The 24753-nt window shown below is 45.8% G+C and overlaps 1 protein-coding gene across 14 annotated transcripts in view; it reads left to right on the top strand.

The window, feature by feature from the left end:
- The window catches only part of nfixb (nuclear factor I/Xb), a 202478-nt gene that overhangs the window by 154382 nt on the left and 23343 nt on the right, over positions 1-24753 (top strand). For 7 of the 14 annotated variants that reach the window (XM_069195838.1, XM_069195839.1, XM_015349039.2 and 4 more), the window contains 6 exons: positions 11660-11722; positions 12702-12776; positions 13302-13437; positions 14218-14256; positions 14730-14857; positions 18602-18676. In XM_069195838.1, the coding sequence (XP_069051939.1) occupies positions 11660-11722; positions 12702-12776; positions 13302-13437; positions 14218-14256; positions 14730-14857; positions 18602-18676 (516 nt within the window). The remainder of the gene's footprint in view (positions 1-11659; positions 11723-12701; positions 12777-13301; positions 13438-14217; positions 14257-14729; positions 14858-18601; positions 18677-24753) is intronic. The other 7 variants (XM_069195842.1, XM_069195835.1, XM_069195840.1 and 4 more) reach the window with 4 other exon arrangements.

Here is a 24753-nt window from a genome sequence, read left to right as displayed (position 1 = left end):
TGGCCGGCTGGCATCACGTGACCTTCACTCCCACTTGTGACGGGCTGTGCCCACACATGCACACACAGTGGCGTGCATTGAAACCAAAGCCGCAGCGCGAACGTGAGCGTGGTTATTTTGTTCACACGTGAACATGCACCCACGGTACATCTGCAAAGCTCCAGAGGGGCTGTGTGGTCTGTTGTGGTCTATTGTGCTCGGTGTCTACAAATCCAGCAGTCCTTCCCAGCTGCGTGCTCCCAGCAACTGAGTGCCTGTAGCACAAGCTGGGCCTGGGAGCACACTGCTCTTACTGGGACAGCACAGGCACTGGCCAGTTTGGGCCACCAGAATGGCATTTCAACCTTTTCATCCTGCCCCGTGTCCATCATTAAGAGCATAAGGGCAGTTACAACTTTGAGGAGGTCATTCGGCCCGTCTAGCCCGCTTCATAGTTAGTAGGTAATGATCCAGTGATCTGACCCAGCTGTTTCTTGAAAGAAGCCAAACAGCTTCAACAACATTGCAGGTTAACTTATTCCACACTCATCCATTGGGTCATGTAATAACAGTATTGTCTCGTTTTCCTATCAGACGAGCTCTGAATGGAAATAAGTCAGGGTATCGGCTTCAAGAACATGGCTTGGTAACTTGTTCCTGACTCCCACAACTCTTTGTTTAAAGTGCCTCCTGTTCTCAGTTTCAAATGAACTTCCAGGTAGTTTTGACTTGTACTCTCCGGTTTGCGTTTCACTACGTCCGTGTTTTTCACATGTGCAGTGTTCGTCCTCATTGTAATACCTCAGGCCTCTGCAGTGTCAAGTGCCAGCGTGGCTGTAGTCACAGAAGACCTCAACACATGGCGACATGACAACCAACCCCAAAACAGAGCAGGCACAAACACAAACGTGCCTCCAGTTGGCCGATCACTGGAAGTTTGTGGGTTCAAATCCCAGGTGAGATGCTGCTGTTGTACTCTTGAGCATGGCACTTCACCCAGATTGCTCCAGTACAATATACCCGGATTTCTAAATGTGTGCAAATGCAAGTCACTTTGGATAGAAACTTCAACCAAATAAATTAGTAAAATGAGCAGGTGATACAGCTTCCCAGGCTGCATTTTAAGTGCAATAAACTATGTGTTGTGAATTTGCAGTCAGGAGGGATATCCAGGTTTTCTGCAAGACTCTTTTTAAACTCCATTCCAGTGCGCCAGCCTGATTTCTCCAGATTCGTCCCCTGTCCTGCACTCCCTGTCTCCGCCAAGGAGGCCCGGCTGTTTGAGACAATCTGCTTCTCATGGCTGCACCTAACACTTAGGACTCGCCCAGCCAAGAAGTCAAAGAGCAATGCAAGTGCACAGTGTGGCTCTCAGCCAGCCGACACAGCCACACCTGCTTCGTGCGCAAACAGCCCCACCCCCAGCACCATCACACACACACACACCGCCTGAGTGGGGTCAGTGGGCGTCGGTGTGCGTCGCCTGGCCTGACCTCCCTCTCTCTGCACACGCAGGGCAAGCCAGGCTTTGCCTGCTGGGGGAAGTGGTTTCTCCAGGTATAAATCAAGTGGCTTCAGCCTCTCAGTGCCGCTCATAGTGTGGGAGGCGCTTCATGAGGCTCAACGGGAAGAGGAAAGAAGCAGTTACTTTAGATCTTGCCGCCCTTTGTGTTAACGGGCTCCCCCCTAGTAGTCCTCGATTCAATTGCTGTGGTTCAGGGGTTGGGGGGTGTTAGTTAAAATATGGTACCCATACTCTGTATGAGCCCTGGACACAGATAAAGCCACAGCCGTGCTGGCCTGTCAACACTGGGGTAATCTCTGGGCTGTCACTGTTCTCCCTTTCTGCATCTTTGTCTTTCTCTCATTCACACTGCGTTTTGATTGATCACTGGTGCAAGCGCTGTTTCCCATCCGCACACTGGAAAATTGGACGCCCTGTCTTTGCTTGAAAGTGACACCTGGTGGCTTGAGGCTGTAATTGCACCCCTTATTCTGAGACTGTAATGCTCACCCAATCTTGGGGAAGAGCAAGTACCTTTTAGTAGTAATAATAATAATTCTTTACACTTATATAGCACTTTTCTGGACACTCCACTCAAAGCTCTTCACAGGTAATGGGGATCCCCTTCACCACCACCAGTGTGCACCCCCAACCTAGACGATGTGACCCCCTACTGACCCCACTAATACCTCTTCAGGCAGCAACCTTAGTTTTTCCCAGGAGCCTCCCTTCCAGGTACTGACCAGGCTCCCAGCTTCTAAGCTCCAGTGGGTTGCCAGTTGTGAGTTACATTTTGATATAGCTGCTGGCAAAATTAAAAGAAACACAAACGCCCAACAGGGACTTGCATCCTGGACCCACAGATTCAAAGTCTGATGCTCAATAGTGTCGCCCACCCGCCCAAAAGTGAAAGTGTCCTCCTCCCCCACAACAATTGTAATGACAAGACTATTAGTGAAATTGTATTGTGGAGAAACACATTCACAAGAACTAACAGTGACATTTCCACAAGCGACTGTAGAAGTGATCATGATTTTGACTTGATTTTCACACCAAGTTGAAGTTGTTTCAGGTCTATCTGGGCTCTCGGCCTAACCTGGCTCCCATCTTTAGATTGAGAATGTTGTAAAGCTCTCACATTCACTGATGGACAGCAAGCCCAGCAAAGCGGTTGCCATACCAGTCCAAAGGGGTCCCCAACAAATTCCTGGTGTTACCCACACTCTCACTCAGTGATCAGTTTGCTACTGATAGCAGTGGTTCATTGACTAAAAGAGCTGAGGTTCTGTTGTCTTGCTGATACTGCTGGGGTTATGGTTATTCACACAAAAATGGAGATGAAAAAAAACACCTCAATGCACTCGTCCTGTAATTCCCTGTGACAGGAACTCCCGAAAAATGCCCACTCACTTCCACGTCCATATGTTTGTCCGATCATTTCCTGTGTGTGTGTTCTTTTTGTACCGTTCTGTAAATTGGGGGAAAAAAAGTGATCTAATAAGGAAAATAACCTATTTTTAGCAAATAGTGTCATATTTTGCAGGCAGGAAGACCGTAAAAAAAAAAGAAAAACATACAAAAACAGCAATTAAAAAAACACCAGGCAAAGCCCAGAGCAGGCACTGAGCTGCCCTGTTCTCCAGTGATCTCCCTGCGTACGTGTGCAGAGTATTGTGTTGGTGTGCAGCCAGAGACCCCTCCCCCTGCCTCTCGCCCACAGCCCCCCAGACCCCCCCCCCCAACCCTTCCTATGCCCTGATCAGCAGTGTGGAGAACTGGCACAGCCCTGGCACAGGCGGCACACAGACGGGCACACAGATGGCCAGCAGGCTGCCGATGTCTTTGCTGACCACCTGGTCCCTGACAGAGCCTGCCTGGCAGAGAGGGGGCGGACAATGAGAGCGAGCGGCGGGGCTGCCAGGCGCGCGTCCGAGCCCGCTTACCTGCGCGGCGCCGCCGATTCGCCGCTTCCCTCCCCTTGCGTGCTGATTTATGATCCCGAGCATTTAATCACCGCTGTGAGGGGAGCGGGCTTGCCGATCCCTCAGGCGCTAGGGCAGAGTGTCGAGGGAGGGCTCGCTTTGTGTCTTTCATTTCTCACCCTTATTGAGGCCCAGTGCCTCTTGCGTCTTGTCTGATCATCCAAAATCGGTGTATCGTGGGAAATCAGAGGCTTTTCCAGTGTCAGCCGGGCTCACCCATTAGTTCTGTGGAATCGCATCCTGGGACAGATGAATTAAAAACCAAAAAATTTTAAGAACAACCTTGCATACATGTTTATTTGCATTTGGTAAGCTTAGTGCAAGTTGCTCTTGCAATTAGTAATGAACACAGGCAAACCATTTTTCTGTTTCATCCCTAGTTCGGTGATTCAAATTCAAAATGTTCCCTTTGTTGTACAGTGGTGTTTTTTAGTGATGTTATATTTGTTGTCTTTATGAAGCAGTGGGGAAGCACAAAATCTCCATTCTGTTCAGTACCTTTTTTTTTTTAATTCTTTCACACAGGCAGGTAAAAATTGTTCCTGATTATAGGACACCAAGGCTTAAAAGCACCCTGTACTCTCTCCGGCAGTGTCAAAAAGCAGTTCTTATCTTGAGGGGGAGTTTGGCAGCTGCCAAAAGCACTCGCTTTCCCCAGGTGTGCCCTCGGCTCTCTGTGGTACCGTCCAGCAGCGAGGAGCCTATAACAGAGCCGTCTGCCGAGTTGTTCTGTCATATTAAAATATAGGAAAAAATAATAAAATGAAGTAAAATAAAAGAGCTCAGTGAACATCTGTGGGGGATAGCCTGGGGGATTAGAAGGGTTTGGAACATTTTAAGCGCATTAGGGATTAAAAAAGGTCAGAATGTTTAGCAACATACCGATAAACCTCTTAAGCGAAACCCAATTGGGAGGATGTGAGTGTTATCCAAGGTTGGGGGATTTGGTTGCCACTCGCTCTGGCAGGGTGAGGTCTGGCACCACCAAGTGGAGAGTATTGAGCATTGCATTTTGGGGAGGAGTACTAGCTGAGGCGAAGGCGAGGGTGGGATGGGAGGGAATTTCACAATAGTGCCCAAGACATGAGGCTTTTGATAAATGGACCTTTATGTCAATAGGGATCCCTGCCCATCTCTGATTTTGTACACACCGATACCTTTGCTTGTACACATCCACTAGATCTGCATGGGTGCCAAATGCTGCAAAGTGGCTTTTCCCTGTGCAACATGGCGGAGGATATTCTCAGTAGGTCATCCTTGTGGATCTGCTGAAATGTTCCGATCTTCCCAAGGGGCTCCGACTCTTCTGCTCTCCTCGCCATGTTGTGTCCCAACACTGGTAAGGTTCTGCTTCTGTGTACAGGAGCCAGCCGAGCAATATCAAGTTGCATTCCCCTCATCTGCAAAGCATGCATCTTTGTCGTCTACGAGCCCCAGCACTGTGACTGAGCTCTCAGGGGTACCTGATTTTTAGGGTTCAGCAAGCTGCTTTTTAGATTGGAAATGAAGGGTTACTGTTGATACCCCCCTTCTCTGCAGTCCAGAGTCCTCCCCCTGATCAAACCAACAGAACAAGCTGCAGTGTTTTCTACAGGAGAGAGGGGAATCTGAGGGCTCAAGAGCTGACACAGTGCAGCTTTTAGGACAACTTAAGAAGATGAAAACATTCTTTTCTTAGCCATTGGTTGCCCATAATGTCACATATTCCATATAAGACTGACTTTTAAGGCTCTAAATCTCCTCCATGTTTACACTCCCTCCCGTAGCTCCGGTCAGTTGTGGCCGGTCCTTTGCTTACTGTACCCAGCCCAGGACTAAATCTTGGACTTTTGGTGACTGTGCCTTTTCTGTCACTGCTCCGTTGTTATTGAATGCCCTTCCTCAGGCCCTACGAGAGACAAAGTCTTTGGCTGTTTTCAAATCCCAACTCAGAACTCACCTTTTTACCAGGGCCCTACGTCTGATTGCCCTACATTCTATCCCGTACGTTCTTGTTTCACTTTTTCTTGTACTTGTACTGTATCCCTATGCACAGCGTCCTTGCATTTGGAAAGGTGCTTTATCAATAAAAGTTAGAAAAAGGGGTCCACGGAGATCGGGGAGACAGCTTCTGGGGAAGTGGTGAAGGCTGAACTGTGTAAGTGAATGGAGAGGTTTTGAAATAAATGGCATTGATAGTTGAGACCTTGTGGGAAGGTGTGTAGCTGGTTTATAGATTTTGGATTCTGATATATTTCTGGACTAGGTGTCTTTGAATTCCTGTGAAAGGATGCGGACTGAAAGATCACTATAAGGACTGGAGAGGCAAAATGTAAAAGTCCGTGCCTCACTCCTCTGATTCCCTGTGACATTTGGCCAGTATTCCTCCTGTTCCAAAATGTTTTCTTCTTTCTTGTTTTGGAGTGGGATAAATCACTACTCGTTCCTTTGCAGCTCCTCACTCTGACATTTACAGTATATTTCGGTGTTCTGAAATCTCTTTCTCTGCATCTTTGTCCTGTATCCTCTTGTTACCCTCAATAGATCCGTAGAAAGAGAAACCTTCGGTGAGAGCTCGTTAAGGTGTGCGTTTTGCTTCTTTGAATAAGTATTTACAACATCTCTTTCACGGGGCTGGCTTTGAAAAGCCCCTGGATAGGACTTAGTTATTTTCATTGAACAGAAGGAGGACTTGTCTTGAATAAGAACAGTGTCTCGAAAAAGAGGAGATTTTGAACAAGTAAACAGTTTGGAGCAATAAAGCCTTTCTTCTTCAGCTCCGGCAGTCTTGTTTTGCTGTGGGTATCCGCAGTGAGCACAAATACCAGGCCAGTCAAACAGTGGGAGATGGGGATTAGCGTTTGGGTACGGAGGCGTAGTTCAGCCTGTATTGACACAGCCATCCCAACAATCACCTCATGCAGGGGCCAGCAAGCCTCTGCCCCCACTAGTGTCCTTGGGCTTTTCAGAACTGGGACCAATTAAGCTATTAAGGACCAACAAAGTAATTGGGGATTCAGTTAAGCAGCAGTTCATTAAGTAATTAAGAATTCAAAAGAATAGTGTGCAGATTTGAGCAGTGTACAGCTGTGGAGCTGAACAGGTGTCTTGAGGCTAGCTGCCCTCTAATGGGTCTGTCTGTGTTACAGTGTCATGGATTGATGTTGCTATCTGCACAGAAGGGAATAGTTGGTCTTTACGTCTGGAAGACGAGAACTGAGTGGCCTTGTGTGCTGCACAGTATTTCACTTGATCTTCTTATCTGTAATCTTTCAAGGGTTACTGTAGTCATCAGTGTCATTGGAGGTGAATCCTAATCAGTCCCAGACTTTTGGTTAACTCTCGCATGATAAGCTGGGGGTGTGCACAAACCTTGTGATTTTTAAAATGTATTTTATTGGTGGGGTTCAGTCCAATGTAAGAAAAAAAGGCAAGTTACAGTAGGCTGTGTGTCACACCCTGGTCCTATGGAGTCCCGTCCAGTAAGTCTTATAGGTCAGCTGGAATCACCTGTTCTTAAATGATAGGAACACTTCTATAAGTCTTCTGCTTCACTGATAGCAAATTAAATTGTTTCAGCCTTCTGAAAAAGGATTAATAGCTACCTACCTGTAACACTTGCTAGATTGGGGCTCTCTCCAGATCAATGTACAGTGAAACTGCTACTCTGCACACTCACCCCTCTGGTGGACAGTTACTGCTACTGCAGCATAGACCAGCTACAAAACAAAGGACTGTCTTTGTATGCATTTCACTCTTTAATCACTAGGTCAGCAAAACCCCTGGATGCAACTACAACAGAAAAGATAGAAAGGATTATGCTGGTTTTAGTACTGTGGGGAAGTTTTTTTTTGAAGATGTTAAATTATTATCGGAGGTGCTTTTCAGAGATTAAACCAGCCATTCCAAGAAATAGATTCCCTTTAACTCTCCTTCCTGATCTTTCCTTCTGTCTTTTTTCCCCTGCACGCTCTTCATGCACACATTTAAATGTATCCTTAAAAAAATAGTTGGAATTATTTCCAAGTACACCCCAGACTGCACTTTCACACCCCACGCCCCAAGTGACGCCCTACTTATACTTGGCTTCTTTTAAAGAGCATACAGCCTGTGAAACCATGAACCAGCACACTTTGTAGGTGAGTCACCTGGGCTGAGTCTCACACGAGGCTGAGATCACCTGGGTTGAACTCTGTGGACCTGAATCATAGTAACATGGTTAGTCCAATGGCTGAAAAGGAAAAAAAAATAGGCCCATATTAAATGTCTAGAAATATTTAAATTCAGTTTCTAGACTCTAGTTCAGGGGTTGTATGTTCAGATCTTGGGTGGGTTGCTGCTGATGTACTCTTGACCTTAGGGATGGCATAGTGACGTAGAGGTCAGCACTACTTAAGCAGGTCAGCAGGTGCAGTCGTGGGTTCGAATCTGGTGCCTGTCTGTGGGGAGTTTGCATGGTCTCCCTGTATTGGTGAGTGGTAGGCAGGTGCTCTCCCACCTCCCAAGGGCACACTGGGTGAGGCTGACTGGTTGCTCTTAATTGTTCCTTTCTAGGAGGAGAAGCTCAAGGTGATTTCAAGCTGGTTTTCGCCCAGCGGTAACTACTACTGCCTACAGGCAAATGGAGAAATGAGCTCATGGGCCAAAGGGATCCCAGTTAGGAACCCCTTTGTGATCACTTCTGGGAGACAATATTTTGTTTTGTTTTTCCTCCAAAAAAAATCCAAAATACTGTCTCTCAATTCCTAAACCTACTCCGAAGAGAGCCCGGCTCTCGCGGGGTTAAATGGTCTGTGCCAGTGGCGGCACAATACGTGTGCGCCGTACATAAACAAGCAGACAAACACTCAGATGAGCGAGTAAACAGGGCCGCGGCAGGTTTATCTTTGGCAGCGCTGGCGCACGGTGTGGAGGGGAGATAAGGAGGGATCAGTGGGCACAGTGCTGTGTGCTGGCGCGGGATTTGTGTGTGTGTGTTCAGCTGGCAGCGTTTCGATAAGGCCTTGTTTATATGATAAAAACTGTGTCGCTGATGAAGATCCCGGTCAAAGCTCCCAGGGCTAAACAAATTATTAATAATAATAAGCACTAGCTGAACCGATGGCAAGGCCAAAAGTGCTGTTATATTTTTATTTGTTTCTTACAGTTTTACACTTTATAGGAAAACATCCCAGGTGTCCTGGACAGAAATACACTATAGCACTGATGTTAAAAGTGAGCTGTTTGTGATACCTGGAGGAGTTCAGGCTGAAGATTATTGACTCTCTGGTCCTGAGTGTATTTTCTGAAAGGACTCAGGTTGTCCCCCCTTTAAAATGATCAGAAATCTTCAGTCTGCTGTCCTGATGTTGTCACACATGAACTACACAAGCAAAGGCAAAGCAAGATTATTTGTGCTGCAAAACACACATGAGGCAGGGAAGGTGCACTGTCTGACAGTGTTCTGTGAACACTTCTCACCTGTGTTCTCCGAAGACCTCATGTCTGTTTTTGTCGTCTTCAATAAAGCCTGCATGTAGTTTCAAATAAAAGGAGGTTTGAAGATGTCGCTCCAGTCCCAGAAGGGTGAGGATGAAGGCTGGCTTTGGATGAGTGAAGTGCAACACCGAGACTTTGCAGGATTCTGCCAGTCTGGACCTGTAGTATGCGAACAAGGTCCAGTTTACTGGCTGTGTGTTTTGTTTTTTTCTTCATATGTGGCTGAATACGCCTGCATCCAGTGTTTGATCACCCTCCTGTCCAGCTGCAAATAGCTCAGTACTCTGACGTATTTGATTCCTTAAGCCAACGAAACATTAGGTTACCCTTAAGAGAGAACGATCACTGGGGCTCTTCCTAGACATTCCCAAGACAGATTTGTAGCAGATCACAATTGGTCTGAATGTGCAGTGAATACCCCTGTGTCCGCCCAAGGTGAGCCCCTGTACTATATAACCCTCAACCCTGAAACAATAGCCAACCACCTGGGCTAAATAGCTGTCCAAGGTTAAAAGCCAATCCTCCCCAGCCCAGAGGAACTTAGGTTGCTGGAGCAAACTTGACATTTCAGTGGATAAGAAACGGAACTATCAGGTTGTTTGCTTGTGAAAGATATTTTTTTCCGGCATGCATGCACATATTTGTGTGACTGTGTGGGAGAGTGAACAGAGGGTTGTGTATGTGACTCTCTTGTGTGTGCGTTTTTCCCTGCGTCCCTGGTCCGGCACTGTGTGTGTGTCGGCACTGTCAGTCAGGAGGAATGTGTGAGTGCCGCCAACACTAAGATGGCTGCCAACACTAAGATGGCTGCCAGGATTCCAGATCGAGAGAGAGAGGGAGAGTGGGAGTCAGGCACAGGAGAAGGAAGAGGAATAGAGGACTTTTTCTCTTCCCTGCTGCGCACAGACAGACACGGCGTTTCTTTGTTTCGATATCTATGTAAAAAATATATATATTTCTGTTTTGAAGCTCTGAGAGCGAGAGATTTGCGATGGTGTAGGCTGCCCGTTGTGTCATCGCCCACACTGGCAGATAAAACCATTTCATATTTTTCTTTTTAGAAAGCAGCAGATAATACTAGCACGTGTGCAGGTCTCTTATGTTCACAATTCATCCATATCAGAGGTGTTTCATCCTTGTCCTGGAAGGCCAGAATGTCTGCAGGTTTTCTTGGTCTCTTCAATACACCAGCCCCTGAATCTGGCAGTAGTTACAGCATTAAATTAGTCAAATTAACAAGTCCATAACTATCTGATTTAGATAAAGAGGTGGAATAAAAAAATGCAGAAATGCTGGCCCTCCAGGCGTCAGGGTGTAGACCCAATGTCTACGAAGGTCCACGTGCCGAATGATTAAAGAAACAGCAGAGTCTGTCTGCTTCATTACAGTGAGCATGTTTATAAACTGGCCACAGAAACTGCTTCTGCGTCGCTTATATCTTATTACTTGTCAAGAACTTCTGCCTGCACTAGATGGATTAGGATTACACATTAGAATCAGTTTTTGCCCGAATGGGGCCTTGTAGACACTAGTTTTTTGGCATTTCGTTTTCAGCGTATAATTCTCGGGAAGCACTCGTGGCTGAAATATTCCTCTCCGCTATTGGGGAGCAGAGAGGATGTCCATTGGGTGGCTCTTGATCTCCGTTTCGCTCTCAGGCCCAGCGGGAGAGAAGTTACAAGCAGGATACCGCTGTTTCTTCCACAAAATACCTTTCGGCAGACATTATACGAACATTGAAACATGCAGCAACACTGCTGCTTGTGGTAACATGGCCTTGTACATGCTCAAGGCCTAAACACAAATATTTGCAGAGAGGATGGCAGAAAGATTTGTTTTGGGAGGGCTTGATTTAAGCAGGGCTCTCCACGGGGAGGTAGGTATAGATCAATCAAGGGAATCAATCATTCCCTGACTGTTATGGCTAGGCTATGATAAGCATGATAACAAATTTCCTTAACCTCCAACACACTTGTTTCAGATCCCTCTAGAGCAGAATGTAGTGGACAGGAAGGTGAGGAAGTATTGGAGCTGTTTATACAACACAAATCCCCTGCTAATGACCAAGGGTTAAGGAGGATTAGAATAAGATGGATATGAAACAGCTTTTAAATGTTAAATGACTGCATTGCACTGAGCGAAGGAAAATCATTGGTCCTCTCCATGTTTGCTTTCAGGATCAAAACTGTGGAGTATTGACATGGAGGTCATAAGCATATGGGGTAGGAGATTTGGCTAAAAATGTACTGGCTCATCTTATTTGAAACATCAAACGTGTCATCTCTGAGCCTGCTGTAAAACGGAAGGAAACTTTGCATCTGGTTAGAATAATGGGCAGAGTTGGGTGATAAAACACACTATAAACTGTGGGAAAGCATGGCACAGGCCAAGGGAAAGCTTGGTACCAATTATGGAAAACTGTGGCAAAGGGTCACGAGCTGTGGGATACCGCAGAGCAAAGTGTGGCACAAACCGTGGGATCCCACATCAAAACACAATGTGCACCTTGGAAAAGAGTGGCAAAGCAAACACCGAGAACCTCCGTACTGGGTGTTACAATTTTCATAATTTGCATTTTACAATCCGTTTGTATACTTTTGATGGCATTCAGCTTGTTAAGAAGTCCATTAAAGCAGCAAAGCAACCATCTGTATCAGTTGGAGTGATTTTACCAAGGATTTTAGTCCAGAATCAGAGCTTTCACACATATGTCTAAGCTCCCACTTTTCTTTTCCAGAATCCGGACAATCAGAGAATTCCAACCAGCAAGGAGAGACAGACATCAAACCGCCGCCAAACGGTGAGTAACAGCACTGACCCCGTTCTGAAAAGGCTCACTCCGCTGTATGATGGTCGTCAAACAGGTTTGTAGCCTGTAATTAGTGACTCTTGCTTGTAATGTCACATGCTAAACCTGCTGCTTATGCAACACTAAAGGACTGAGTTTGTATCTGCGGTTGTCATCTTCAAACTAGACTGATCCAGATGCAGAGATCATCTGAGATGAGCCACCAGGTATAAAGAGAACCTGGCAGAGCAGAGTGATCAGAGGACGGTCATCAGCTTCTAGTCCTCCTGGCTCTTGTGTGACTCGCAGATGCAGATGGAGACGCAGTTGAATAGAAGGCCCCAATGTGTTATCCTAAATTGACCCTGTTGCCGGCTCACATTAACACATCTGTGATTTGTGAGAAGAGTGGCTCTGAAACTATTTTTCCTGAGCAGCGCTCCAGCCTTGTCTTCACACGTTTGATTAAGTTTTATTGTTTGTTGCAGCAGAAGCGAGCTTTGACAGTGCTTGCCAAGCCTTCTCCGAGCACCCTTTGTTGTGAAACTTGAGGGCACATTGCTGAGAGGAGACGTTAGTGTGTCATAAATCATCTAGGCATTGTGGGAAGGTGGAAAAAATTGCATGGGTGTGAAAAGATACAAAAATAAGCCCTGCTGTTTCATGGTCAATGGCAATCACTTAAATAATTTCAATTAGTGAACCCTCCGTGTGACTCGACAGCCTGGACTGAATGGGCAACTGACCGTTTCCTCTGACTGGATAGACTCAAACAGTGATCAGTAGATTAATTCGTTTATTTATTAATTTGTTCAGTCATTTTCCCTACCCTTTATATGTTACCTACCAGAACCAAAGCATTCTGCAGCAGCAGGTCTATGTTCTTCTGTATTAGGCTTTGAATCTTTGATTCGCGTGAACTGCAGCTCAGGGCTGTTGCGTATGAGGCGCAGTGCAGCTTGTCAGTGATTGCTGTGTTCTTCATTCACAGGACACTTGAGTTTCCAGGACTGCTTCGTGACATCTGGAGTTTGGAATGTCACTGAGCTGGTCAGAGTGTCGCAGAGTAAGTGTCCCTTCCACGAGTCCTCTCTGTTTAATGTGTTCTCCACACAGTTATTGCTACCAAAACCCCTACTCTCCATCCATCCATTTTCTAACTGCTTTATCTAGGGTTGCAGAGGAGCTGGGGTCTATCCCAGGAAGCAATGGGCATAAGCCGGGATACACCCTGGACCGGACACAAGTCCATCACAGGGCACACACAGATACTTACACCAGGGCCAGTTTTCCCAGAAGTGAATTTAACTTCCAGTATAAACTGTCTTTGGACTGTGGGAGGAAACTGGAGCACCCGGAGGAAACGTACACCCCAGGAATTGAACCCAGGACAGAGGGCTGTGATGCAGCAATGCTAAACGCTTCATCACCGTGCCGCCCATAACAGCCCTACTAATACTTACTATTATTATTGTATTCTGTGATAATTGCTTAAGTATAGATTATAGTTTAAACTTTTCATTTGCAAACTAGAAAGCTGGTTCTTCTTTTCCATTCTTCTTTGTTCATTGATGTTATTTTGTTTCCTCAGCTCCGGTTGCCACGGCATCTGGGCCCAATTTCTCACTGGCTGACCTGGAAAGCCCCGGATACTACAACATCAACCAGGTGGCACTGGGGCGACGCTCAATTACTTCCCCCCCATCCACCAGGTACACAGCACAAAGGTTCCTCCTTCTCTTTCTTCTTAACATCATCAACCTGCTATGTTTTCATTAATCGTAATTGAGTGAACAGCGGAAATGTGTGCCTTAACAAATCATATGAACAACAATTTAGATTTTAATCATAACAAATATTTTCCTTGGAGGATTATGCAGGAGCAAGAAAAAGATGTTTTAAAATACACATTTTTCTTGTCATATGAGGTTTTCAGACTGGCTTGGAAGACAATATATATTAACGGTTCACTTTTTTAAGCCTTACATTGAAATATGGAAGCATTGACTGGTAAAGATTAAGTCACTCTCAGTCCAATCACTTTTGTTTCAGAAGTGTATAAGTTATTACATTTAATCAAATCTGAGCTTTTGTCTTTTCTTAGAATCTGTAACTAGGCAGTGTTTGATGAGTGCAGATTCTACTGTATGTGACAATTAATGTTTAGTATTCATGTTAACAGGTATTTGGTAAAATCATAAAGAATGTAATGCCCAAAAAAACCCTCTGTTCCATTCTGTATTCTCGGCATGCACTTGAGGGTCTTATGTACTTCTTGGGAATATTAAAGGAATGACAGTTATGGCACAGCATGAGGTCTTAAGCTTACAGGACTGCAGATTGTACTATTAACTTTACCAGTAAAAAGATAATTCATGTATTACAGCATTACTAACATCTCCATGCTGTGATCTGTGAGGCTGTGTTTCATACTGTGTAAATGTGAGATGGTACCTCTCTCTCTCCCTCCCCTTTCATTCTCTGCCTGTCTTTCTTTCGCTTTGCAGATCTGCTGAAGTGGAGCTCTATGCAAGCCTGCCCAGGAGGTAGCTATAACTTGCTCTACTTATCCCTGCATTGATCTTTACTCCTGGGGGGGGGGCGGGTTTACACAGTCACCCTGGTCCTGTCTTTATACCTGCATGCCCTGCCTGCTTCTCCACCCTAATGCAACATTTTTCACCGGGTTGCTCAGAACAGACATCTTTCCTTTATCCTTTGACATCCTCCTATCCAAGTGCCCCCTGTAACTCTTTCACTGTGCAGATGAATTGGGTTTAAGTAGAGCTGCAGAACCTAGAAATTCCTTTGACCGCAGCCCTGAACTTGTCCAGATGTGGACCCCTGCAGCTCCCCGGGCCTGAAATGACCAAAGCTAAGAAGGGAGTCTTATTCTGTCCGTGCCTGGCGCCTGACAGGATGCCTGCTGTCCGAACAGTGTAGCAGACAGCTGCAGCTCTGATCCCCTGTGCTTTCCGTCTCTCTCTCTCTCCTCTCTCCTCTCTCCTCGCCCCCGCAGCTCCACCAAGCGCAAGTCCATCGACGACAGCGAGATGGAGAGCCCGGTGGACGATGTGTTTTACTCGGGCCGCTCCCCAGCAGCCAGCAGCAGCCAGTCCAGCGGGTGGCCCAATGATGTGGACGCAGGTACGGCCGCCCCCTGCCTTGTCGCTGACCCCTGACCTTCGACCTCACACTGCACCACCCCACTCTCCTGTTACTCCTGCTCCTCACTGCTCAGACCCCAGGCCTGCCCTTCAGATAGATCTATACTGTTGATTGTTTATGTAGATAAGTGCAGAAACAGAATTGTCCGATCTAGAGATCAAAAGAAAATGAATTAACGTAAAGCCTTCCATTGACAATTCAGTGTTTCGAGATCTGGATCGTTAACTAAATATAGCAGAGTGCAGGAAAGCACTGCTGTGACAATTGAAGCTGTGAGTAATAATTAACGACCAAGCATCTAGGACTGTGATGAGGGTTTTTTCTGTTCATGTGCAGATGGTAGAATGAATGAAAATGGGCAGGTTTTGTCTTTCTGCTCCTGAGTTCTTTTTACCAGCTGCACTTGTGGTACACGAACCTGTGGCAGGTATGGTTTCTGAAGTGAGCTGGTAACACTTTACTGCCTTTGGTGCTGCTCCAGCAGGGCCTTGCTGCCCTACAAAGACCCTGCAATACAGTTAATAATGCAAACTCGGGGGCTAATTAACTTGGCTTCATTACAAGACTCCCCCAGCAGGACAGCATTACACATACTTTGGCGTCACAGTGTGTTTCCACATTCTTTCCCTCCCAAAGTTCTAAATATAAACTTAGATCACAACATCCTCATCCAGCAGCCTTCCTTGATTGTTTTAAAACAAAGCTTAAAAAGACAGGCCAAATCCTTGCTCAAGAAAACCAACGATGGCTGTCGTCACTAACAGCCTGTCATTGTAAAGTGTTACCAGTGCAGGCTGTATTCATCCCCCCCACCCCACAGAGATTTTCAAGATGTCATACACAGGGACTGCTCGGAGAGCTGTGATTTTTGATTCACTGGACTTATCTTTTGTCTAAAAAAAGGTGAACAGAGTCCTTAGTCTTGATATGTCATTGCTAACAGTTTGGGAAAAAAAGAGCTGTGTAATGCAATACACCTCTCTACAGTAGTGCTGTAAGGCTCAAGGTTATAACTTGTCTATTCAAGCTCTTTCCATTATAACCAGGGAAGAGATGGAGCAGTCTCAGAGGCCTGTTTCTAATTGCTTTGGCAGGAATACATGAACGGTTTAAAAAAAAATAAAAGAAATGTATGTTGTAATTAAGGATTTGGGAATCTATATTGTTTCATTTTTTTTCTTCATGTTGCAATACATTCCAGCCTTGTTTGGACTGAATGTTACGAGATTATGTTGAGACACTGATCATGGGCCATCCTGGGTTACATCTAGTCTATAAGCATGAAGTAGAGAACATCTGAATTTTCACTGTCGTAAAGTGATCCAAATGTCAAAGTGAAGTGACACCCACTAGAGTCTGGGAAATACAAAAACACAGCTCGCCAGCATGCACCCAGTGTGGATGCTATTTGTGGTAAGTTCCCTTTGATGCCTTCCAACCCTCCCATTCCTTCTATCAAAAGCTCATACGCTTGCTTGACTGGACGCCGCAGGTGTCTGCCCCCCCCCAGAGAAAGCAGTTTTTTGGAGCATTATTCACAGGTGGAGGAGCTAGGAGCTTAATTGCAAACGAAGCTTCGAGCACTAGGAGTTTCAGATGGAAGTTCCATCTTGGCATTTAATTTACACCGCTGTGAGTGTTTAGCAGTCCATTTCCATGGCTCTAAGAGAATCGGAGGGAAAAGATTGCTACTCAGTGGTGACAGAGGTTTGTGCGTTTCTGTCAGACAATGGGTGCCCAGATGGGTAGGTTTGCAGGGAGCTTGAGTGATGGACTAGTGTTTAAACAGCTCCTTGGGTTTCAGCACCTCAGCAGTCCCTCAGATGGGCATCGTTAATTGTACAATGCTGAACACTTCTGGAGAGATTCAAAGCTGAGCTCCGCAAACTGCAAAGGGCAGAGGATTAAACTGACCAAGCTTCAATCATTAGCACTGTCCCAGAGCCCTTCTGCCCTTGCAAATATAACTGCAGTTTTAGACCGATCCTGAATTAATAGGATATATTAGTCTTACAGTAGCTCTTGATAACTTAGTGCTGAAATGTGAAGGAGCTTCACTATCCTATTGAACACTGAGATACCTTTGTGAATATGCAGCCTGATAGTCGGCTATAGCTGTCACTATCAGCCATCACTGTGAACATTTATAAAGGGGGGAATTCAAAATTAACAGTTCTGACTTATTATTTGCAAGGCTTATGTCATGAACAGTTCTTTGAATAATTATACTGCTGTCTAAAGAAACAGAAGAAGGTCAGAAGAATTGATGGAAATAATTACATCAATGGTATGACAGCACACTTACAAATGCTTTGCACCCTGATGTTCCTACATGCTATCGGCATTAATGTTCTGTTAAGAGGCATTGTAAACACTGTAAGGCTGTGTGAGCTGCTACTGTCTGAGCACTGCGTTTATGTGAAACACCTGAGCTGCTGAGCTGGTTAGATGTCTGGAGATGTGGTATGTGCAAGGAATGTGCAGTCCTTTGTATTTTCCTGCTCATCCTCTTGAAGACATTATAATAGAAAGCAAGGTGAGATTCCCTGTCTGTTCTTTAATTTATACACTCATATTTGGGCACTTGCACCCAGGGTATTTTGTGATAGTCTCAGACAGACCACTTCCGTGTGTTTTATTTAGTCTTCTTTCTTTGCTGCCCGATCCTTAAAATAATAGTGTTAGCTGGTGCAACAGAGCAGGCTGCTACAGGAGAAAGACAGGCAAATAACTGGATCCATCTCAGCCTGTCACAGAAAAAATACCATGCCCATCATTGTAGCCAAAATGAAACATGTAGAGAAAACATTTTCTAAGTTATTGTCAGGGGATCTGATGTAGTAGGCTGACAATGAAGTTAAAAACGTGGATCAGGGACTCCTGAATGTCACGGTCAGTGAAGGCCACTGAGCTCTGTGGCCGGAGATGTCCTGGGTTCTAGTTTGGTTGATGTCTGTGACTGGGATTTTCCAGTGATCAGGCACCATTGTGCTAGGGTTGGGATCAGCCCACCCAGAGCTGTTTTAATTTCCTGCAAACGGTGACCCTTCTGAGTGGCAGTAATTCTGCCACCGTGCATTGTGGTACTCGCAAGACAATTGGCTGAGATGGGTGGGCGTGTCAGGGGAGCATGTGTGCACGCCTCATTCTCCTGTGCAGGAGCAGGGCAGTCGTGACCGGAGAGCCCAGTATTCAACCAGGTTAAGTGATTCCAAATTGTGGTGTTATAGTAAATAATGATTGGCAACTTTAAATTAAAACAACAGAAACAACAACAGGAAATCTCATCTTGCAATGCACAAGTTTTAACTCGGTTTACATGATGCCTTTGGGTAAAAACAGGGCTACCCAAGTCTGCTCTTCCAGAGCAGCAGAGCAGGAGGATTTGATGGCCTCCGTTAATCAGCAGCAGCGTAAAACCTCAGAAAAAAGCATTAAATTAGCTCACTTAAGCCTCAATTGGACCAATGTTACCATCCTACAAAGGTCTGAAGCTGTTGGTCGTGATGGACTATCACCCTCGAGGAGCAGACTTGGGAGATCTTTGGCATAAAACATGTTTGGATGGATGGTTCGGAAAATAGGAATGTCAGCACGTTCCTAGTGTTAATTATGCTCTCTCACTACCCTTCACTGTGCTGTGCAGTTCCCCATTCCCACCCCCAAAGGAAAGCCTGTTTCTCCCCCTTGTTAACAATTCCCTTCTCCCCTTTGGACTTGCAGTGCAGCACCATTTGGCGAATGTGCAGGAGAGGAAGATTAAGCATGAAAACGATGGCGTGCAGTTTCCTTACCATGGTTAGAACAATTACAATATATCCTAATTAAATACCTCCAGGAAGATCTGGTTCCTTTCCCACTTCTGTTTTGTTTCTGTTCATTTTGGTTTCACTTTCCTTTGCTTATTGACCTTTCCATTGATTTGAAAGATGAATTGATCCTTTTACTAACCCAGGAGGAGCCATTCTGATCAATCAGAGCATGCACAGCGAATAACTGAGCAAGAGCCTTTAACAGAGTCATCTTCGGACTTTCCTTCTGCTATAGGTTGAATTTAAGAAGCAGTACTAAATAATTTAGTACTGCTAAATTATTATTTAATAATTTAAATAATAAGAAATAATTTCTGGACTGTTTATAGTGTTTTATAGGAGTCAAAGTAGTGATGATGTTTTAAAGTGGGATTTTAGTTTCCTCATCTTTTCAAATGTCTGATTATTCTTTTCAGAAACTATTTTGAGTTGCACTTGGATTGAGAATGACTAAATCCTCCCGTGTAGGCTCTCTCACAGTGCGATTCCTAAATTATCCATTTTTTATTCTCAAATTTATGACATTTAGCTGCAATCTAAGCCTGTTCACTGACTTTACAGGAGCTTTCAATGGGTATTTTCTGGCTCTAAACAGGTAACAGAAACACCCTACCATTGTTAAATACGATTGTTAAATGCCAATATAGGACTAAGGGGATTTTTCAGCCGGCCAAACTAATAATACTCCCTTGGTATAGACCGAGCCCTCTGATCCCAGAAACCAAAGATTTGTCTGAGCCTGGCCAGTGCACAACTGAGTGGTGCAGGGCTTCAGTTGGGCCTGCCACAGGGCACTGAGCAGGGTGACTTGAAAGGGCGCTGTGGAGCATGTCAGCTGATGAATTGCTGGGATCAGTCGGCACTGCCGTCTCTGCCCTCCCACGGCAATGACCCAGCGGTTTCAGCAGTAAGCAGATTGATTGGATGTTTCTAAATTAGCCGGCTTTGAAATTAAAAAAATGTGACAATTCCAAATTCTAAAAAACAATCTCATCCATTGTGCATCCTGTAATATTTATTAACATGCACAATTAATTAATATTCTGTTTTTTTTTTAAGAGTGTAAGAAAACGTATTCCATGTATTAACTTGTCCTTGGCATGCCCTCTGGGCTTCAAAAACAAACATCTTTGGTTTTGATATCTGTCGCCCACTTCTGGCAAACTTCAAAAAACGGAAGAAATCGTTCTATCATCACCCAAGAGGCATTGATCTCTGAAGCTCCAGCACTTAACTCCGCCAGTTCAGTGGAGAATACATCTCCCCGGCGCACAAAAGGGAGAATCAGGTGTGCTGCGGCTGTTCTGTGGCGCTGGCTGCAAAACAGAGAAGCGATGTTCACAGGCTTCACAGAAACTGCTGCCGAACACAGATGGTGGCTCTGTGCGTTGCAATAATGGGTACTACTGGGTTACAAAAGACATCTGTTCTTCTAGCAAGTACAGGGAATCTTCACAATCAAAGACACTGTAGATCAGTGCCAAAAAAATCATTTTATTTATTTTTTTTGCTGCTGCTTCTTGCATTTAAAATGTTGACTTGAATGAATGATTAGCGAATGGGGTGGGTAACTGAAGGGGCTGCTTGTAAAGATCAGTGCGCTGTTTGTCTCCTCCCGTCCTGTGTCCGCTGAGAAACTCTTTAGTTTCAGTCGTGGCTTTTGTTTTCGTTTCTTGTGAGTTTTTTTTTTCCTCCTCTCCTTTGTGCGAAAGTGTTGATGCCTCTTTCTTTCGTCAGACAGCACCTCAAGATTTGTCTACCGATCTGTCCATAAGTGCGCGGCCGAGCAATAGCCAAACGCTATTGCGAAGGCTCGCCAGCAAGAGGAGCAGAGTCGGGATTTTCTGTAGCAGGTTGCTTCTGTAGCTTTTGCAAGTCTTGGGTCCCCCCGGCTTGATTGATAGAGTGCCAGTCGGCGGCCGCGCAGGTGGCATCCCGATGGATGAAAGGCAAGACGGCCCCCTGTTACAGTCTGCTCCCAAATGAAGGGCACAGCGCAGCACCTAGCCAGTGCACGCACACACAAGGCGCGCTTGCACCCACAGACTGCTGCCCGTGCTGCAATGGCACTGGGAGAAAAAAGCCACTTCAGACGCACCTGCCAATGAATCCTTCATTTTTCCGAAATCCCTGCTCTCTCTCCGGCTCAGCTGTGACTGAAGCGTTAGCGGAGATTTGTTAAGGCCAGGTTGATGGAATGGTTGTTTGTGTTCACTTTATTTTGAGGAGGCATTTTGCTGTGAAAAGCGTTTGCACCACCAAGCAGAGCCTCTGTGAGGAGGATCTTAAACTGGGATGGAAAAGCGAAAAGCAGTGGACAAGCCAGTAATGTGCATTTATCTATATTTTTCACCTTCGATTTGGCAATATACAACAGACATCTGCACTTTTCTGTAAACTTTCTTTTGTAAATGTGTGTTGGGCCTATTGAAAGGTTGATTTTGTGCCGTCGTGGCTCTGAGATTTTGTGTGTCCTATGCCAAACCCTTAGCTCCTTTCTGTGTCTGAATGTCTGAGCAGAGCCTAGCAACATCCTGGAAACTCCTAAAGTTCCTTGCAGTGGGTTTCTTACAGCATTCTAAATCAACTCTATCAAGATCATTTTTATGCATCTAGGTCATATTAATCAGTTTGCGAGGCCTGACATGATCCCGTATTTACCTGATGGCTTAATGGCACTCTTACACACAGAGAGGGAGAAGAGTGGAGGACTGGTGATCAGTGGGTGTCCTGTGATGTCCCTGTTTAAACGTGTATTTTGTTATAACTGGGGAATATATATACTGTATATCTTGTTTTGTCCACGACATACGTAATCATCCTTCCAACCCCATTGGCCACAGCAATGCTCAAATGGGTCTGCTTCCAGTTCCCAAAGGGTGCACATTGTTCATCAGAGTCAGGGTATTGCTGAAACCACGGAGCTCTCATAGTCTGCCATAACTAATATATTAATGTGAGTAAGAAGTAGTACATGCCTTTAACTGGCTTTCAGATTCTTTTTTTCAGTCTTTTGTTTTTTTTTCATTGTTAAGGTATGACAAAATCTGTTAAGATACCTACAGTAAATGTTCCACAGGCACATACAAGTGTCAAAAATGTATCTTCTGAAGATCCAACCTGGTCACCTTGTGTGGAATTTCAACATGAGCTGCAAAGCCTACTATTCTGGAAAGATGCTGGTAGCTTGCATGAGAAAATATGTCTGACCACCTTTACAATTCAGAATGTGGTGAAGGAAAATATTTTTATGCTGCCAGTGCCAAAACCGAGTACCGAAAAGAGGTGCCTTGCAAACAAATTTGTGTGTTGAAAAGAAATTCCTGAAGGGGATGTGAGATCAGGAGAGAGGTCCTTTCGGAAATCTGGAGCCAGATGGAATCCCTTTTTCCTGTCGGAGACTGTCAGTGTCGGGGTGAGGCGGGGGGAGCTGTTTGGTGTTACAGCCCTGACAGGCGAACGGCAGCCTGCGCCGCGCGCCTGAGCGCCTGAGCGCCGTCCCTCTGCCTCTCCCGATCAGCTTGGAGGACCAGCTTGAGTGCAGCACCGGGGCCCGGCGGTGCTGTTTGATGTCGGTGTGGAGGGGGGGTGGGCGAGCACTCAGCTCAAGCTGTTCCTTTCGGCTGAAGTGTGGCCAAGCAGATTGGGGGGGTCGACAGAGCGCCTGCTGAGCAGCATTTGTCAACCGCCCCCCTCGCCCCACACCCATCAACTCCCCTGCCGGTGAATTGGGGGACTCCTGAATCTTGATAGCAAGCGCCACCCTTCCACCCTCGCTCTCCGCATTCTCAGGGTTAATGGCTGCTCCAGGGGTACCTGTCAGGCCCAGCATGCCTCTCGAGTGGGCACAGAACACGGGAATCCAGCCCCTCCGTTCTGTTTCATTCCCAACGCCTCTCGGAGTCTCGGCGCTGTCAGGGGATATTAGACAGGACCGTCAAGATCTCCTGCTGGCAATCCAAAGCTGAAATGATTTTATTTTGTTTTATTATGTAATGGATCTTGAAAATGTCAAAACAAAGTGAAGATTATTTACCAGACTTCAGGGGTCCTTTTTAATTGGGACTTGATAACTCTGATCTCTCTCAGCTGGTTGCTGTCTCGGTTGATCTGAAAGCTCTGATCTCTGGTTAACCTGCATCCCAGCACTTGTGAGGGCGTGTCAGGATGGGCTGGGCGGCAGGGATATTATGGGACTTGATATGAGAGGAAGCGACACAGGCAGCAAGTGTTTTTACTCTTCTACCTGCAATACCAAATGCACAAGACCGGAGGACTCAAAAGAAGAAATTTGCCTATTTGTACACACCACTGCTTCTGGTGTAGAGCTCTCCAGTCGTATGTGTTTCTCTAATTTTTCCCCAGAAGAAACTTTCAAGAAGAAAACTGGAGGGCACGGCCTTTTGATAACCTGATGTGAAAAGTGCTCACAACATTTAAAATGAAAAAGAAATGCCACCACTTTCTCAAGAATTTCTTTCCCATTTGGTGGGAAGGGGGATTGTATTGCCAACGTATCTGAGTTCAGTTTCTTGTATTGTGGCATTTGGAATTACCAAGGATTTTGAACTTGTTGCCCACAAATTTAGTTTTGCCAATCAGCTGTGCCATTGGTTGGTCTTGGTTGCAGACCCGTGGGGCCCAGGACCTTGCAGGCCCTCATTGGAAACGCATGAGGCTGTCTTCCCCCAGCAACTCCCCAAGTAGAACACAGCAGAGGAGGAATGTGGCTCTTGTGGTCAGTTCTGGAACATCTCATGGGTGGTCAGCAAGGCAGCTTGGGGAGAGCAGCCGGTTCCCAACCAGGGTCCGAACTTCAGCGCTCAGGCGTCTCCCAGTCCAGAGCCACACAGCACTGAGTGCCAGGACAAGAGAAGGCTGGCTTCATGTCACAGGATGGATCAGTGCTTTCCACTTTCCTAAGGGATTAATTAATAATTAACTGCATGTATGCGATGCCTTTTCTCCCAAAAGATCCGAAAAGTGCTTTACAGATAGAAGAAGCCCCCCTTCATTCCTCACTGATGTGTGGCTGCTATTCTGATCCAAGAGTCTCACTGTACAGCAGATCAGGAGGAGAAGCGAGGAAGCCCTTTATCGGCAGACTTTAGGGGAGCCTGATTAGACAAACCCATTGTGGAGTTTAGCAAGGCCACCAAGGTTTTTACTACCTGCTTATAAAAAAAATACCATGGGATCCTCAGTGACAAAATAGTCTGGACCTCGGTTTAACATTACATCTCAAGGGACCACACCTCCCGGAGTGATCCCTGGTCACCATGCTGGGGCATGGGCTTGGAATTTCTGGTCCAAATAGAAGAATGTCACCTCCTTACAGCTGCAACCTGGTTTCCCTTAGAGGTGTCTCATTCCCAGTTCTGCTTCACTCTGAGATCTCTTAAGAGCTGATTACAAGGTGGTAATGACAGTATTTTACTAGTTATTGGTTTATTACACTTTCCCAATTCTGTATGAACCTCTATGACTGATGGGGAGTTATAGTACTGCAGTGGGACTTCAGTCTGTCCTATTATTCTTTGGAATTATTGTACACCAACTTGTACCCCACTGGAACCTAGGATCTTTAGGCACCTCTTATCCCCTTGAAACAGCGGTGATTTCTGCTGCACTGTTGCAGGGGGATCCTGCTTCTATTGGGGTCCCCTGTGGCTTACGCTTGAGTGAAAATAAGCTGCTGTTGCATGATGAAGTCTGATTAGGCCTGGATCGGCTCAAGCCCACCCGGGCCTAGTGCTTCTTCAGGGGCTGTGATGACTGGGAATCCTGGATGGACCTAGCACTGTCCCATTCTGTAGACCTCAAGAGCTGGTGCTCAACCCAGGGCTCTTTGCACTGGCACAGCTCATGCTCAGGTGCCCATCTCTGCCAGTCCTCCCCTGAGGCAGGGTAGCTGTCCTCCACTCATGACACAACTGGAGTCAAGATCATCTACGAGCCCTTCACAGGGCACAATGCAGAGGTCAATGTCTAGACGCTACTTAATCATGCCAGCATATCGTTGTAAGGCAAGAGGAGTATGGAGCACTGAGAATAAACTCGTAT

Source organism: Lepisosteus oculatus, chromosome 11 (assembly GCF_040954835.1).
Source record: "Lepisosteus oculatus isolate fLepOcu1 chromosome 11, fLepOcu1.hap2, whole genome shotgun sequence".
NCBI lineage: Eukaryota > Metazoa > Chordata > Actinopteri > Semionotiformes > Lepisosteidae > Lepisosteus > Lepisosteus oculatus.
The sequence above is the reverse complement of the archived record's forward strand: the minus strand, read 5'-3'. Positions and strand labels throughout refer to the sequence as shown.